The sequence below is a fragment of the Mytilus trossulus genome, chromosome 5, assembly GCF_036588685.1.
Source record: "Mytilus trossulus isolate FHL-02 chromosome 5, PNRI_Mtr1.1.1.hap1, whole genome shotgun sequence".
NCBI lineage: Eukaryota > Metazoa > Mollusca > Bivalvia > Mytilida > Mytilidae > Mytilus > Mytilus trossulus.
In genome coordinates, this window is record NC_086377.1 from 39,518,912 (window position 1) to 39,534,104 (window position 15,193).

A 15,193-nucleotide genomic window follows, 5' to 3' on the forward strand; every position below is an offset into this window, starting at 1 on the left:
ATAGTAATGTACCTAGTTATTTGCTATAAGAATTGACTTAGTGTATTGCTATAGTAATGTACCTAGTTATTTGCTATAAGAATGGACCTAGTGTATTGCTATAGTAATGTACCTAGTTATTTGCTATAAGAATGGACCCAGTGTATTGCTATAGTAATATACCTAGTTATTTGCTATAAGAATTGACCTAGTGTATTGCTATAGTAATGTACCTAGTTATTTGCTATAAGAATGGACTAAGTGTATTGCTATAGTAATGACCCTAGTTATTTGCTATAAGAATGGACTAAGTGTATTTCTATAGTAATGTACCTAGTTATTTGCTATAAGAATGGACTAAGTGTATTGCTATAGTAATGTACCTAGTTATTTGCTATAAGAATTGACTTAGTGTATTGCTATAGTAATGACCCTAGTTATTTGCTATAAGAATGGACTAAGTGTATTGCTATAGTAATGTACCTAGTTATTTGCTATAAGAATTGACTTAGTGTATTGCTATAGTAATGTACCTAGTTATTTGCTATAAGAATGGACTAAGTGTATTGCTATAGTAATGACCCTAGTTATTTGCTATAAGAATGGACTAAGTGTATTGCTATAGTAATGTACCTAGTTATTTGCTATAAGAATTGACTTAGTGTATTGCTATAGTAATGTACCTAGTTATTTGCTATAAGAATTGACTTAGTGTATTGCTATAGTAATGACCCTAGTTATTTGCTATAAGAATGGACTAAGTGTATTTCTATAGTAATGTACCTAGTTATTTGCTATAATAATGGACCTAGTGTATTGCTATAGTAATGTACCTAGTTATTTGCTATAAGAATTGACTTAGTGTATTGCTATAGTAATGTACCTAGTTATTTGCTATAAAAATTGACTTAGTGTATTGCTATAGTAATGACCCTAGTTATTTGCTATAGTAATGGACTAAGTGTATTGCTATAGTAATGTACCTAGTTATTTGCTATAATAATGGACCTAGTGTATTGCTATATTAATGTACCTAGTTATTTGCTATAAGAATGGACTAAGTGTATTGCTATAGTAATGTACCTAGTTATTTGCTATAAGAATTGACTTAGTGTATTGCTATAGTAATGTACCTAGTTATTTGCTATAAGAACTGACTTAGTGTATTGCTATAGTAATGTACCTAGTTATTTGCTATAAGAATGGACCTAGTGTATTGCTATAGTAATGTACCTAGTTATTTGCTATAAGAATTGACTTAGTGTATTGCTATAGTAATGTAGCTAGTTATTTGCTATAAGAATTGACTTAGTGTATTGCTATAGTAATGTACCTAGTTATTTGCTATAAGAACTGACTTAGTGTATTGCTATAGTAATGTACCTAGTTATTTGCTATAAGAACTGACTTAGTGTATTGCTATAGTAATGTACCTAGTTATTTGCTATAAGAATTGACCAAGTGTATTGCTATAGTAATGTACCTAGTTATTTGCTATAAGAATTGACTTAGTGTATTGCTATAGTAATGTACCTAGTTATTTGCTATAAGAACTGACTTAGTGTATTGCTATAGTAATGTACCTAGTTATTTGCTATAATAATGGACTTAGTGTATTGCTATAGTAATGTACCTAGTTATTTGCTATAGGAATTGACTTACTGTATTGCTATAGTAATGTACCTAGTTATTTGCTATAATAATGGACATAGTGTATTGCTATAGTAATGTACCTAGTTATTTGCTATAATAATGGACATAGTGTATTGCTATAGTAATGTACCTAGTTATTTGCTATGAGAATGGACATAGTGTATTGCTATAGTAATGTACCTAGTTATTTGCTATGAGAATGGACATAGTGTATTGCTATAGTAATGTACCTAGTTATTTGCTATGAGAATGGACCTAGTGTATTGCTATAGTAATGTACCTAGTTATTTGCTATGAGAATGGACATAGTGTATTGCTAAAGTAATGTACCTAGTTATTTGCTATAAGAATTGACTTAGTGAATTGCTATAGTAATGTACCTAGTTATTTGCTATGAGAATGGACCTAGTGTATTGCTATAGTAATGTACCTAGTTATTTGCTATGAGAATGGACCTAGTGTATTGCTATAGTAATGTACCTAGTTATTTGCTATGAGAATGGACCTAGTGTATTGCTATAGTAATGTACCTAGTTATTCATATGAGAATGGACCTAGTGAATTGCTATAGTAATGTACCTAGTTATTTGCTATGAGAATTGACCTAGTATATTGCTATAGTAATGTACCTAGTTATTTGCTATGAGAATGGACCTAGTGTATTGCTATAGTAATGTACATAGTTATTTGCTATACAAATTGACTTAGTGTTCTGCTATAAGAATGGCCATTAGGCTATGCTATAAGAATGAACCTAGTGTTTTGTTATAATAATGTACCTAGGGTTTTGCAATACTATTTGACCTGATGAGTCTTTTGTAGACGAAACGCGCGTTTGGCGTATATACAAATTTTAGTTCTGGTATCTATAATGAGTTTATTTGCTATGCTATAAGAATGAAGCTAGTGTATTGATTTGATAATGTACATAGTTGTTTGCTATAAGAATGCATTGGTGGATCTAGAATTTGTGGGGCCCAATGACTGCCTAAGAGGGTGCCCTTTCCGGTCATACTTCAGAGATTCCCTATATAATTAACCGAATTTTTTACATTTAAGGGGGGCCCGGGCCAATGCCTCTCCCTAAATCCGCCTCTGAAATGGATCTTATGCTTTGCTATAAGAAAGGACTTAGTGTTCTGCTATAAGAAAGGACTTAGTGTTCTGCTATAAGAAATAACATGATGTTATGCTGTAGGATTATACCTAGTGTATTACTCTAATAAAGTAGCTGATGTTGTGCTATACATATAGATCTTATGGTATGTTACTAGTATTAGAAAGGACCGAGTGTATTGCTCATATAATGAACCTAACCTTCTGATATAAGATTGGATCTAATGATTTGCTATAAAAATGTACCTAGTGTATTGCTCTAATAATGTACCTATTTTTCTGATATAAGATTGGATCTAATGCTTTGCTATAAGAATGGACCTAGTGTATTGCTCTAATAATGTACCTAAGATAATGATATAGGATTGGTCTAATGCTTTTCTATAAGAATGGAGCGAGTTTATTTCTACAATAATGTACACAGTGGTGTGCTATTCAGATTTGAGTAAGAGTACATCATCTCATACATGTGATTAAGAAGGGATAAAGCATATGTGTCTGTATGGTTTAGTGTGAAGCTTCCCCAAAAGCATCTGCTGCTTAAGAGACCACAAGCTTGTCTCCTATGCATCTGATTGAGGCACAGCTTTGCATATCAGAATATGGATCCAGTGTAATCTACATCTTTTTGAGTAATCGAACAGCTTCTCATTTATCTGACTGCATGAGTACTAACTGCTATTTCAGGAATGGACCCACTGTATAACTGTAATGATGTACCTAGCGGTCTGCTATTAATAATGGACCTAATTATATGCTTTAAGAATTGCCATAGTGTATTTCTATACAATTGTACCTAGTGTTCTGCTTCAGGATAGACCTGGTGCTATGCTATACGAATGAACCTAATGTATTCCTATAAGAATGTACCTAGTGGTCTGCTCTGGGAATTGACATAATGCTATGCTATGCGAGGGTATCACCAGCTCAGTAGTCAGCACTTTTTGTGCTGACTGACATGAATTATCATTGATATGGTTATATTTATAAATTTACTGTTCACAAAATTTATAATTTTTGAAATACTAAGGCTTTTCTACCTCAGGCATAGATTAGATTAGCTGTATTTGGTAAAACATTTAGGAAGTCTGGTACTCCTTGCTCTTCAACTTCGTACTTTATTTGGCCTTTTATTTTTTTTTGGATTCGAGCGTCACTGATGAGTCTTTTGAAGACGAAACGCGCGTCTGGCGTATATGTACAAAATTTAGTCCTGGTATCTATGATGATAAAATTGAGGATGGAAATGGGGAATGTGGCAAAGAGACAACAACCCGACCAAAGAAAAAAACAACAGCAGAGGGTCACCAACAGGTCTTCAATATAGCGAGAAATTCCCGCACCTGTAGTCGTCCTTCAGCTGGCCCCTCAACAAATATATACTAGTTCAGTGATAATGAACACCATACTAATTTCCAAATTGTACACAAGAAACCAAAATTAAAATAGTACAAGACTGATCAAGACTAAACAAGTTGCTTTCTTTAAAAAAAGAAAAGCAATACATGAACCTAAGACCACTGACTGCCGGGTCATCAAAAGATTGTTGCTGAATTTGTGTTTGCGTTTGAATTGAAATAATTGACTGTGAATATAAGAAGCCAGTTGAAAGAATATATTTACAGCTTTTATTTGAATAGTTATTTTAAAGCTCGTTTATTTCATTTATTACTTGGGAATGTACATATTTCTTCCGATGATAACCCTTTGGCAAATCATAATTACTACAAACCGGATGACTTACGCAAATTGCACAAACCTACTCAGTTTGCTTTGTACATTTGTAATTTTGGAATTCTGGATGCATTTATTTTATCTATCATAGCTTTATATTTTGTTTCCTACATGAATGCCTGTATATCCTCAACTCGTATTTGAAGCTGTCTTTACTCATGGGAGATGCTGTATGCGATGAAACCTGTGGCATGCAATTGATTGGGACCTCTTATGAAGAGACTTATTTTGGTCTCATAAAACATCTGAAATTTTAAGGATTTCCTGATTTTACTTAAATCAATTCAAACATTCTACTGGGAAACTTAGTTTTGCCTTCTTAATTCAGAAGTTTATGAATACCTGTACACACTTTCAAAATAAGTTTAAACCAAATTATATAAAAAGGTATGTATATATAAAAAGATACCAGAATTAAAATGATGTACGCTAGACACGAGTTCAGTAGATACAAAAAAAGCATCAGTGACGCTCGAATGAAAAAAGTTAAAAGGCTAAATACATTACAAAGTTAAACATCTTTCTGTTTTTCGATCAAAAATCAATATGTTAACCAGATTCTTCTCTCCCGTAAGTCTATGATGAAATACACACTCAGTATCCCGTGGTTAAATCTTCAAACATAATTTATTCACATGTTATCGAGGCAACATACAGTACCACATTATAATTGACCTAGCCTGGGGTCCTGGCTAATCTTGTCAGTATACTTACGACGCGCAGCTAGATTGGGCCGGATCCCAGGCTATAATTGACCCAGATACAAACAGTGTACAATGGTCGTTTTGAAACAAATATAATTGCGTCGTCAAGGGTCATCAAGGGACCATATCAAAGACGTAGATAAAAACCTGTTAAGACCTTAACCCGAATAATTCAGTCGTTATATTCCGCTGATCTACGAAGGCTACATTAACGCCTGAACGTCTTCCTCGATCAAGACCGTCAACCGGAAAATTCTCACCGCTTTGCAATATGGGAATTTTGATTTAAATTGGCAGCTAAAGAAGGAGGAGTTTTGGATGTTAATTGATGTTAAACGATGTAAACTGATGTTAATTAATGTTAATTGAAGTTAATTAATTATTATCGGATTTGTGTTAATTGAACACACGTGTTTGATAAGACAATTACAAGACAGTTGCGCAGACTCATTATCCTGATCGCCGCTGATTGGCTCTCTCTCACAGAGAGCAGGCGACGCGGGCAATGATCACAAGGAGTTCAAGCCTTCGTGTGGGAGAAAATCGGACACGGAAAGGGCTTGAATTATTCAAGTTATTAAGACCTGTGTAAATGACCGAAAACTTTCGAGACGTTCCGAGAATTTTATTCTGACTTCCGGCCGAGAGATATCGAGTGGCCCATAGACACATCCAAAACTCACCAATATATAAGCATGAACCCCCTGAGGGGTTCATGCAAAAAGGCCAGAGACTCCAGACTTGGTACAGGCGCAAAAATGTGGCGGGGTTAAACATGTGTGTGAGATTTCAACCCTCCCCCTATACCTGTAGCCAATGTAGAAAAGTAAACGCACAACAATGAGTTTATATGCTATAAGAATGAACCTAGTATATTGATATCACTTTGGCAAAACTTTTACTATTTGGACGATGCAAACTCCATGTAGCCTCGGCTCCAGTTCAAAGCTAAACCTCTGAATCTGCAAACAGAAGTATGTTTTTATGCAGTTGTTTGAATGAATAAAATTTACTCTGCTTTTTTATCAACATTAAATTCGGAGAAGCAATTTAAGAAATGTTGAGATGAGTAATACATCCAACGTTAATATCTTTTCACATCTGACTTAGATATTGAAAACCAGAAGGGAAATATCATTACAAATAAATAACATTATATAAAAAAAAACAATAAACGTATGAATCATCAATTTCTTTTCTTTTTTTAATAACCCCAAAGACAGAAAAAAAAACAAAGGTTGCACAGATTGCATGTTTGCTCTTTAAATTTAACCATTTTGTTTTGTATGGTTGTTTTATACAAAAAAAATATTTTCCAAACAAAAACTCAAAAGTTTATTTAATCAACTTTATCATAGGCATTTGTGCGACTATCAAATCAAGAGTCAATTGCATCCTCCAATTCAGTTTCTGCTTCACCAACTGATTTGTCCACGACTGTTTCAGTGCCGTCCATTTTCATATGATCTTTGAGGTACGCCATCGCTAGCATTATAGGTTCTGTGTGTTCTAACTTCATTGTATTGATGGTATTCACCAGGGTTTTCTCGGCCTCGGTTTCACCTACAGTGTTTTCCAGGATTGCTGTCCCATCCGCCTCAGCTTCTAGCTCTTCCTCCTCATCCTTTGGCTAAAATGGCGAAAATTGAAATTAATTTGGTGGAGTTTAAAATATTGAGAAGAAATGTTATTGGGAGAAATCAAAGTGACCCAATCGATTTAAACTTTCACGCAATTGATGTTCCTTTATAGGATATATTCCAAATGGAATAAAATTCTTGAATATTATTTCCACTGGAATAAATATTCTTGAATATTATTTCCACTGGAATGAATATTCTTGAATACTATTTTCACTGGAATAAATATTACAGTAGATGTTCATAACGGAATAATTGGTAGAGAAAATGTGTTCAAGCGGGAACAGATGTTATGGCATTGTTTATTATAAAATTTCAAGTGGATCTTCTGTTAGGTGGAACAAATATACGTTGACAGAACAATATTTGGAAATAATAGTACTTACGTCTATATATTTATAAGAGCGGTCATACCATACAGATTTCTGATTTATGTAATTAGATATAGAAAGATGTGGTGTGAGTGCCAATGAGACAACTCTCCATCCAAATAACAATTTAATAAAAGTAAACCATTATAGGTCAATGTACGGCCTCCAACCCGGAGCCTCGGCTCACACCGAACAACAAGCTATAAAGGGCCCCAAAACTACTAGTGTAAAACCATTCAAACGGGAAAACCAACGGTCTAATCTATATAAAAAAATCGAGAAACGAGAAACACGTATAAATTACATAAACAAACGACAACTACTGTACATCAGATTCCTTACACATAACAATAAGACGGATTGATTGTTACATATGTATTATTTGAAAGTGGTTTTTGGTACATATGACACAATTAAAGCGATATTAGAATTGAGCATAATGGACCAGATACTACTGAAAGAACAAAGAACAGACCCTCTGGTAAACAACACAACTACAATGTAACTAGGAACATTTTGTGACTCTTGAATTTATATTTTAACATGACACCTATTTCTGAAACAGTTTTAATCCACACAGGAATCAAATGTAAAAAAATCAACAGAAGAGTATGGACTTGGTAAGGGAGAAAAAGTAAAATTATTATACCACATCTTTACAAGACATTGCAATACACTGAGTACGGCATGCAAGTCCGCCATAACCATCCAATGGAGTGAATATCTGGTAATGACAGTCGTTCTCTTCATCTTTCTCGGGACATCCAACCTCTTCTATTTTATGTTCTTCACATGCCAGAACTCCTGTAAAAAAATTGCAAAATATCATCATAATCTCAGAAATCAACATCAACATAATCTCAGACATCAATATCAACATAATCTCAGACATCAATATCAACATAATCTCAGACATCAACATCAACATAATCTCAGACATCAATATCAACATAATCTCAGACATCAATATCATCATAATCTCAGACATCAATATCAACATAATCTCAGAAATCAATATCAACATAATCTCAGACATCAATATCATCATAATCTCAGACATCAATATCAACAAAATCTCAGACATCAATATCAACATTATCTCAGACATCAATATCAACATTATCTCAGACATCAATATCAACATAATCTCAGACATCAACATCAACATAATCTCAGACATCAACATCAACATAATCTCAGACATCAATATCATCATAATCTCAGAAATCAATATCAACATAATCTCAGATATCAACATCATCATAATCTCAGACATCAACAGCATCATAATCTCAGACATCAATATCAACATAATCTCAGACATCAATATCAACATAATCTCAGATATCAACATCATCATAGTCTCAGACATCAACATCATCATAATCTCAGACATCAACAGCATCATAATCTCAGACATCAACATCAACATAACCTCAGACATCAATATCATCATAATCTCAGAAATCAACATCAACATAATCTCAGAAATCAATATTAATAATCTCAGACATCAACATCAACATAATCTCAGACATCAATATCAACATAATCTCAGACATCAACATCAACATAATCTCAGACATCAATATCAACATAATCTCAGACATCAATATCAACATTATCTCAGACATCAATATCAACATAATCTCAGACATCAATATCAACATTATCTCAGACATCAATATCAACATAATCTCAGAAATCAATATCATCATAATCTCAGACATCAACATCAACATAATCTCAGACATCAATATCAACATAATCTCAGACATCAATATCAACATAATCTCAGACATCAATATCAACATAATCTCAGAAATCAACATCAACATAATCTCAGAAATCAATATCAACATTATCTCAGACATCAATATCATCATAATCTCAGACATCAATATCAACATAATCTCAGAAATCAACATCATCATAATCTAGAAATCAACATCAACATAATCTCAGAAATCAACATCATCATAATCTAGAAATCAATATCAACATAATCTCAGAAATCAACATCAACATAATCTCAGACATCAATATCAACATAATCTCAGACATCAATATCAACATAATCTCAGACATCAATATCATCATAATCTCAGACATCAATATCATCATAATCTAGAAATCAATATCAACATAATCTCAGACATCAATATCATCATAATCTCAGACATCAATATCGACATAATCTCAGATATCAATATCAACATAATCTCAGACATCAACATGTTATAATTGTTTAGTGTTAGGATCAGTAAGATAAATAGAAAGAAGATAAGGAGACATCGAAAATCATTTGAATATTGAACTTTGTAAATTTCCTTCTTATTTATGAATGGGGTAGGAACATTTTACCTCACAAGTCTTACGGACCACTCACATAGTTGTCACAGGGGTTCTTTAACATGTTAATACTGTTACACTGACTCTTTTATTTTTGATAGCCATTAAATGTAATGTCCGTATTCAAAGGAAACATTTATCTGTGCATTTTATCACACGTACAGTCAGGTCAATATATTCCGCCTGTGGGGTGTTTATTAAGATGAGAGGGTGTTAGGGACGACATCAAAAGTTCAATGTAGGATAAAAAACTGAATAAATATATATTTTTTTAATGACCCCCCCCTACCCCCCTCTTTACTTAATTTTGGAAAAATCGATTGACCAATAAGGATCTATATATAATCGATGTCAATTGAACAAAACTTGCATCAATTTTTACCCTCCCCCCTTTTCCAATCCCAAATTTTGAATTAAGTTTTCTATCCTTCATTCATGTCATCCCTTACCCCTGAAAGGATATATATTTTCGATCGCCTCATATAGCCTATGGTATATATATATATATATATATATAGATTCTTACATTGATACCAGTGGATTATCGGATTTATCCAATCGAGATAGTTAAATTATTAATTTTTAAGTCCGAGCCGCCTCGATTTCATTAACACCTGTTATCATATTTTGATTCATCCAGTTAGCTAAAAAGGTCATGACCCTTAAAATCATCCAATAATCTTTTGAGATCACAAGCAACCACACGTTGATTAAATTTTTATATCCAATGGGTTCGGAAAGGGATAAATTTCCATAGAATTAGAGAAATATATATATATATAACCAATGACTTTTATTTTTTAACCCAATTAAGTTTACATATTAAGTACCTTAAGAACAATGTATGTTATCCTTATAATTCTCAATAAAGCATTTGTGTTTTTTTCTTTCAAAAATAACTTTCGTGAAATTCGTGTGTATCGGGCATGAATTTATATACATTATTTTTTATTCCAGCGTCACTGATGAGTCGATCTTATGTAGACGAAACGCGCGTCTGGCGTAAATATAGATTTTCAATCCTGGTATCTATGATGCGTTTATTAACAACCAATCGGTCGATGCCACTGCTGGCGGAGTTTTAATTCCTCGAGGGTAACACCAGGTCAGTAGTCAGCTCTTCTGTGTTGACTAGAGTTATCATTGATGTGTTTATAATTATAAATTATCTGTTAACAAAACTTTGATTTTTTTATGGCCCCGCAACGAAGTTGTCGGTGCCATATAGTTTTACCCTTGTCCAAAATTCCGTAATTCCATTAATTCCGAAATTCCGTTAATTCCGTAATTCCGTAATTCCGTAATTCCGTAATTCCGAAATTCCGTCATTCCGCAACAAACCATTATACGCAGTTCTTTTTTCTAAAAGCCTACACGACTGGTGTATAGAAATATGGTCACTTGGTCTTCTCCCGACCGGCAGTAAAACGCTTGCCGAAGTGGGGCGTCAGTTTGGCTGTGCGGGATGTACCAAGTTTGCAGTCACGTCCGGTCAGAAGGGGGACGTTAAATCCGCGATGCCTCGTGTAAAGAGAGTGCCACGCTCTTTGCACGTTAACAACCCTTGCAACAACTCTTCTGAGGGGTCCGTAGGTGGTCTGTTGCAAGGCAAAATTTCTGTCCCTATCCAATATACCCTCATTTTCCAGTGGCAGTCCAAATTTCCCCGACCATCATCCCAGATGGCCTCTTATGTATCAACCTACCTATTGTATTTATTGTAAACTTGTTCTCGTCCTGAATATGCATGAAATATTTGCCACTGGACGTTAAGCAACCAACAATCAATCAATCTAAACGCCTTCAGATATTGGGTTTATTTTTGGTTTGTGACATAACCATGATGAGTTACAGATCAAGTTGAAGTTTGGTTCCGCTCCGCTAAATTTTATTAAAATTTCGTGCTGTGGACATAAAAAATTGTTGAAAATCACAGTTATACGGACTTTTTTCTAAATGCTTTGAGATATTGGGATGATTTTTGGCATGTGAGTTAACCAAGATGAGTTACAGATCAAGTTCAAGTTTTGTTATGCCTGGCTAATTTTTGCTGAAATTACAGGCTATGGACTTTGATAAATTGTTGAAAATCACAGTTATACGGACTTTTTTTCTAAATGCTTTCAGATATTGGGCTCAGTGATATTTGGTATTTGAGTTATCCATGATGAGTTACAGATCAAGTTTAAGTTTCGTTCCGCTCTGCTAATTTTTACCGAAATTACGGGCTTTGGACTTTGATAAAAGGTTGAAGATCACAGTGATACGGACATTTTTTCTAAATGCTTTCAAATATTGGGCTGAATTTTGGTATGTGAGCTAACCATGACATCAGATGAGATACAGATCAAGTTTAAGTTTTGTTCCGCTCCGCTAATTTTTATCAAAATTAAGGGTTTACAACGTAAAAAATGGTTGGAAATCACAGTTATACATACTTTTTTTCTATACGCCTCCATATTTTGAGCTTATTTTTGAGATGTGAGACTACCATCATGTTTGTGTCCACATGTGCAGATTTATCAATTTTTTGAGACGGGGCCATTCGTGTCGCTTTGACACATCTAGTTTTAAAAACTATAGACTTTTCTACCTTAGGAATGAATTACCTTAGCTGTCTGTATTTGGCAAAACTTTTAGGAATTGTTGGTCCTCAATGCTCTTCAACTTCGCACTTTACTTTGGCTTTTTTAACATTTTTGATTTGAGCGTCATCAATGAGTCTTCTGTAGTCGAAACGCGCGTCTGGCTTAAATATTAAATTTCAATCCTGGTATCTAAGATGTGATTATTTATTCATAATAATAATAATACATATATCTTTCAGAAGAATCCTTTATTTTGATTGGATAACAACGCTTGCTCGTCGTACTACAAACAACCTTCATATCCCAATGAAGTGTAACATTCATGATGACACGTTTTATCACAATAAAGGTTGATTATAGAAATGAATGATAGAAATCGATTTTTTCATGACCCTAAAGACATTAAAATGTAATTAAAAGAATTGAATGAGTAATTTAATAGGGTTGCGAAAGTGTTGAGCGTGCGTACATTTCTAAAAGTTCCGCGCTTCATGCAAAATGTGCTTCGGTCAACACTTTTACACTGCAATAAAATTCCGAAAAGCAGCATTCAATTCTGAAATGAAACCGACAAGCACACGTAGACTATGAAAGGAGTTTCGGTAACATAGTTTATCGTATAGTGTAATCAGGGGGGAGGGGTGTGGGGGGTGTTGAAGAATCGACGGACCAATCACATCTTTTTTTAGATATGCAATTCATTTAAAGATAAGAAAAAAATAAAACATAGAGTTCACACTACTGCATTTATATATAATACACATGTAAACTCTCACTTATAAACACTTACGTATGCCTTCTGTGAGAACATCTATCAGTTTCAAAGAAACGCTTGCATTATAACCGGGAGCAGTTGGGTTGAAAATATTCATAGAAAAGTTAAATTTTCTAGCTTCAGCCACCAACGCATCAGTTAAATTTTTGGCATTTAGGAATGGTACGGTATCATTTGCTTCCTCGATGGCTATATCTCCTAACAGGTCTTTTACATCTTCGTCTACAACGGCGCCGTCATCAACAAATTGTTTACCAAGCACGTCGTCGAATGGAGCAGTCCCGATCGTTGCGTCACTTGTTTCGGTTATATCCGGAACGATTTGCCCATCCGTTCCAATAACCGAAGTTTCTGCCGTTCCATCACCCTCAATTGGAGCAGAATATACAAATATAAATCCAGATATTATCAAAATACACGAAATTAACATTATGGTCGTGTGAATCGACATCTTGTAATATCTAACAGTTTTAAGAATGACGAATAAATGTTGCTGAATTTCAGTTTTATTTTACGTCGACAGGTTGCGCTTTTTGGACAGCTGTCTCTTGACGAATGCACAACAGATTGACAATAGTGAACGGATAATCAACTTGATAGAAATTTGTTTTAATTATTTTATTACAAAATATCTTATAAATCTTTACACCCGTAAATTGTGTATCATGATATATGGGCACAATTTACGAATTTCCGCGTGCAAATGTTTGGTACTAACGTTGGTTCACTGAAGACATGGTGTATTGTTATAAGTCGATTGCGATTGCCCATATGCTAAGCCAAGGAATTAACATTAGATTAGTGACAATCAACAACAACAGAAAATAATATTCTGCAGATATTTTTTAAGTACTATTCAAAATTTGTAACGAACAACAAGTCAAGGGTATGGAGACATTCGAACTGCGCTGTAGATTGTCTGTTGTCGTTCTTTTCATTGGAATTTGCTGTTATCAAATATCGATTTTTTTTTTTAATTAAGGAATATCTTTGCAATCTCTGAAAATATTTGATATATCTATAATTATAGTTATCAAAGGTACCAGGTTTATAATTTGATACGCAAGAGTGGCAAGACGCACGTTTCTTCTACATAAGACTTCTCAGTGACGTTCAGATAAAAATAGTCATGATCTTCTCTCAATTATAAGTAGTTAGAGCTCCAAATCTGTCATCCAATTGGAAGAATTAACAAAACTCTTTTTGATGTGAAGGGAAATAAAACATCACAAATTTCCCTTTATTCATTTTAATTTTAAAATTCCATGCTAGCCATGCATGATAAGAACTTTATAAAAATGATCGATGTTAACACGAACAAACGCAGCATTTAGTTTTACACATCTGTTAGTTAATTATATTTTCTGTCCAGGCTTACTCATCATGGGATGACAGATTTGGAGCTCTAACTGCTTATGACTCTAAGTTGTCCATTCTGATAAGGGTTTAGACTGTGAATTGAAGCATTTTTGCAATCTTAACCCAAAAATTAAATCAAGAAAATTTAGAATCTTTTATAATCTTTTTTTTTTCAAGAACATACTTCTTCTTCTTCTTCTTCTTCGGAAGTCCACCCTATTTGCAGGGTCACCGCATTAAAAATATCCTAGTTTTAGGTTAATTTTTTAAAATGCGCAGTTATTTATAAAATAAATAATAATTAAAATTGTTAGGCTTTAATATTTACTTAGTTTTAGTAAAACAAAATAATAAGGATAAAAGGTAAAAACTTGTATTTCCACTGTACATAGCATACTGTCACAAGATTAAAACACTATTTAGATTTAAAGTTTAAAAAATGGATAAAACCTAAAGTTAATAAGAATATAGGAGTCCACTTATTAAAAGATAAAAATATGTTTATGGTTCATCTATGGCAGTGATGATAAAAAGTTTATCAAACGAGGTTCCTCATTATGTTTATATAAAATCTAAAAAAAACATTAATTCATGTTGTAGATTTATTTTAACATGTATTATAATTTTGTTATACTTATAACGTTGAGGCTCATATTAGATTTAAAATTTAACATTATCGTCTAGCAACAGATTTAATTCTCTGTTTATTGAATTTTAATATGGTTGGAATGGAACAATCATATATGTCATTAATAATCATGACGATAAGTTAATATTTATACCCATTCTCATGACCGATACTAGCTAAATTTTAGATGATGTGATGTTCATCAGTAGGGAGTCGAGTACTATTGTTCATTATCCTTCACTGAATTCCAGAACTCTTACAGTTAATTTGCAGAGTGTAATTGTTATGTATATT

General features: G+C 33.4%; 1 protein-coding gene across 1 annotated transcript; it reads right to left on the reverse strand.

Annotated features, from left to right (window-relative positions):
* Positions 1 to 6,529: 6,529 nt before the first annotated feature.
* On the reverse strand, positions 6,530 to 13,372 carry LOC134719631 (uncharacterized). Its single transcript, XM_063582618.1, has 3 exons — positions 12,928 to 13,372; positions 7,847 to 8,001; positions 6,530 to 6,816 (listed from the first exon to the last, which is right to left on the reverse strand). The coding sequence occupies exons 1-3, from the start codon at positions 13,361 to 13,363 to the stop codon at positions 6,565 to 6,567; spliced, it is 843 nt and encodes a 280-aa protein (XP_063438688.1). The 5' UTR covers positions 13,364 to 13,372; the 3' UTR covers positions 6,530 to 6,564.
* Between the last annotated feature and the right edge of the window lie 1,821 nt (positions 13,373 to 15,193).

Coding starts and splice junctions, on each gene's coding strand:
- LOC134719631 (XM_063582618.1), bottom strand. CDS start 13,363: ATGTCGATTCACACGACCATAATGTTAATTTCGTGTATTTTGATAATA. Junction 8,002..12,927: donor TGTTCTCACAGAAGGCATAC/GTAAGTGTTTAT, acceptor ATTTTTTTACAG/GAGTTCTGGCATGTGAAGAA. Junction 6,817..7,846: donor CAATGTCTTGTAAAGATGTG/GTATAATAATTT, acceptor TCGCCATTTTAG/CCAAAGGATGAGGAGGAAGA.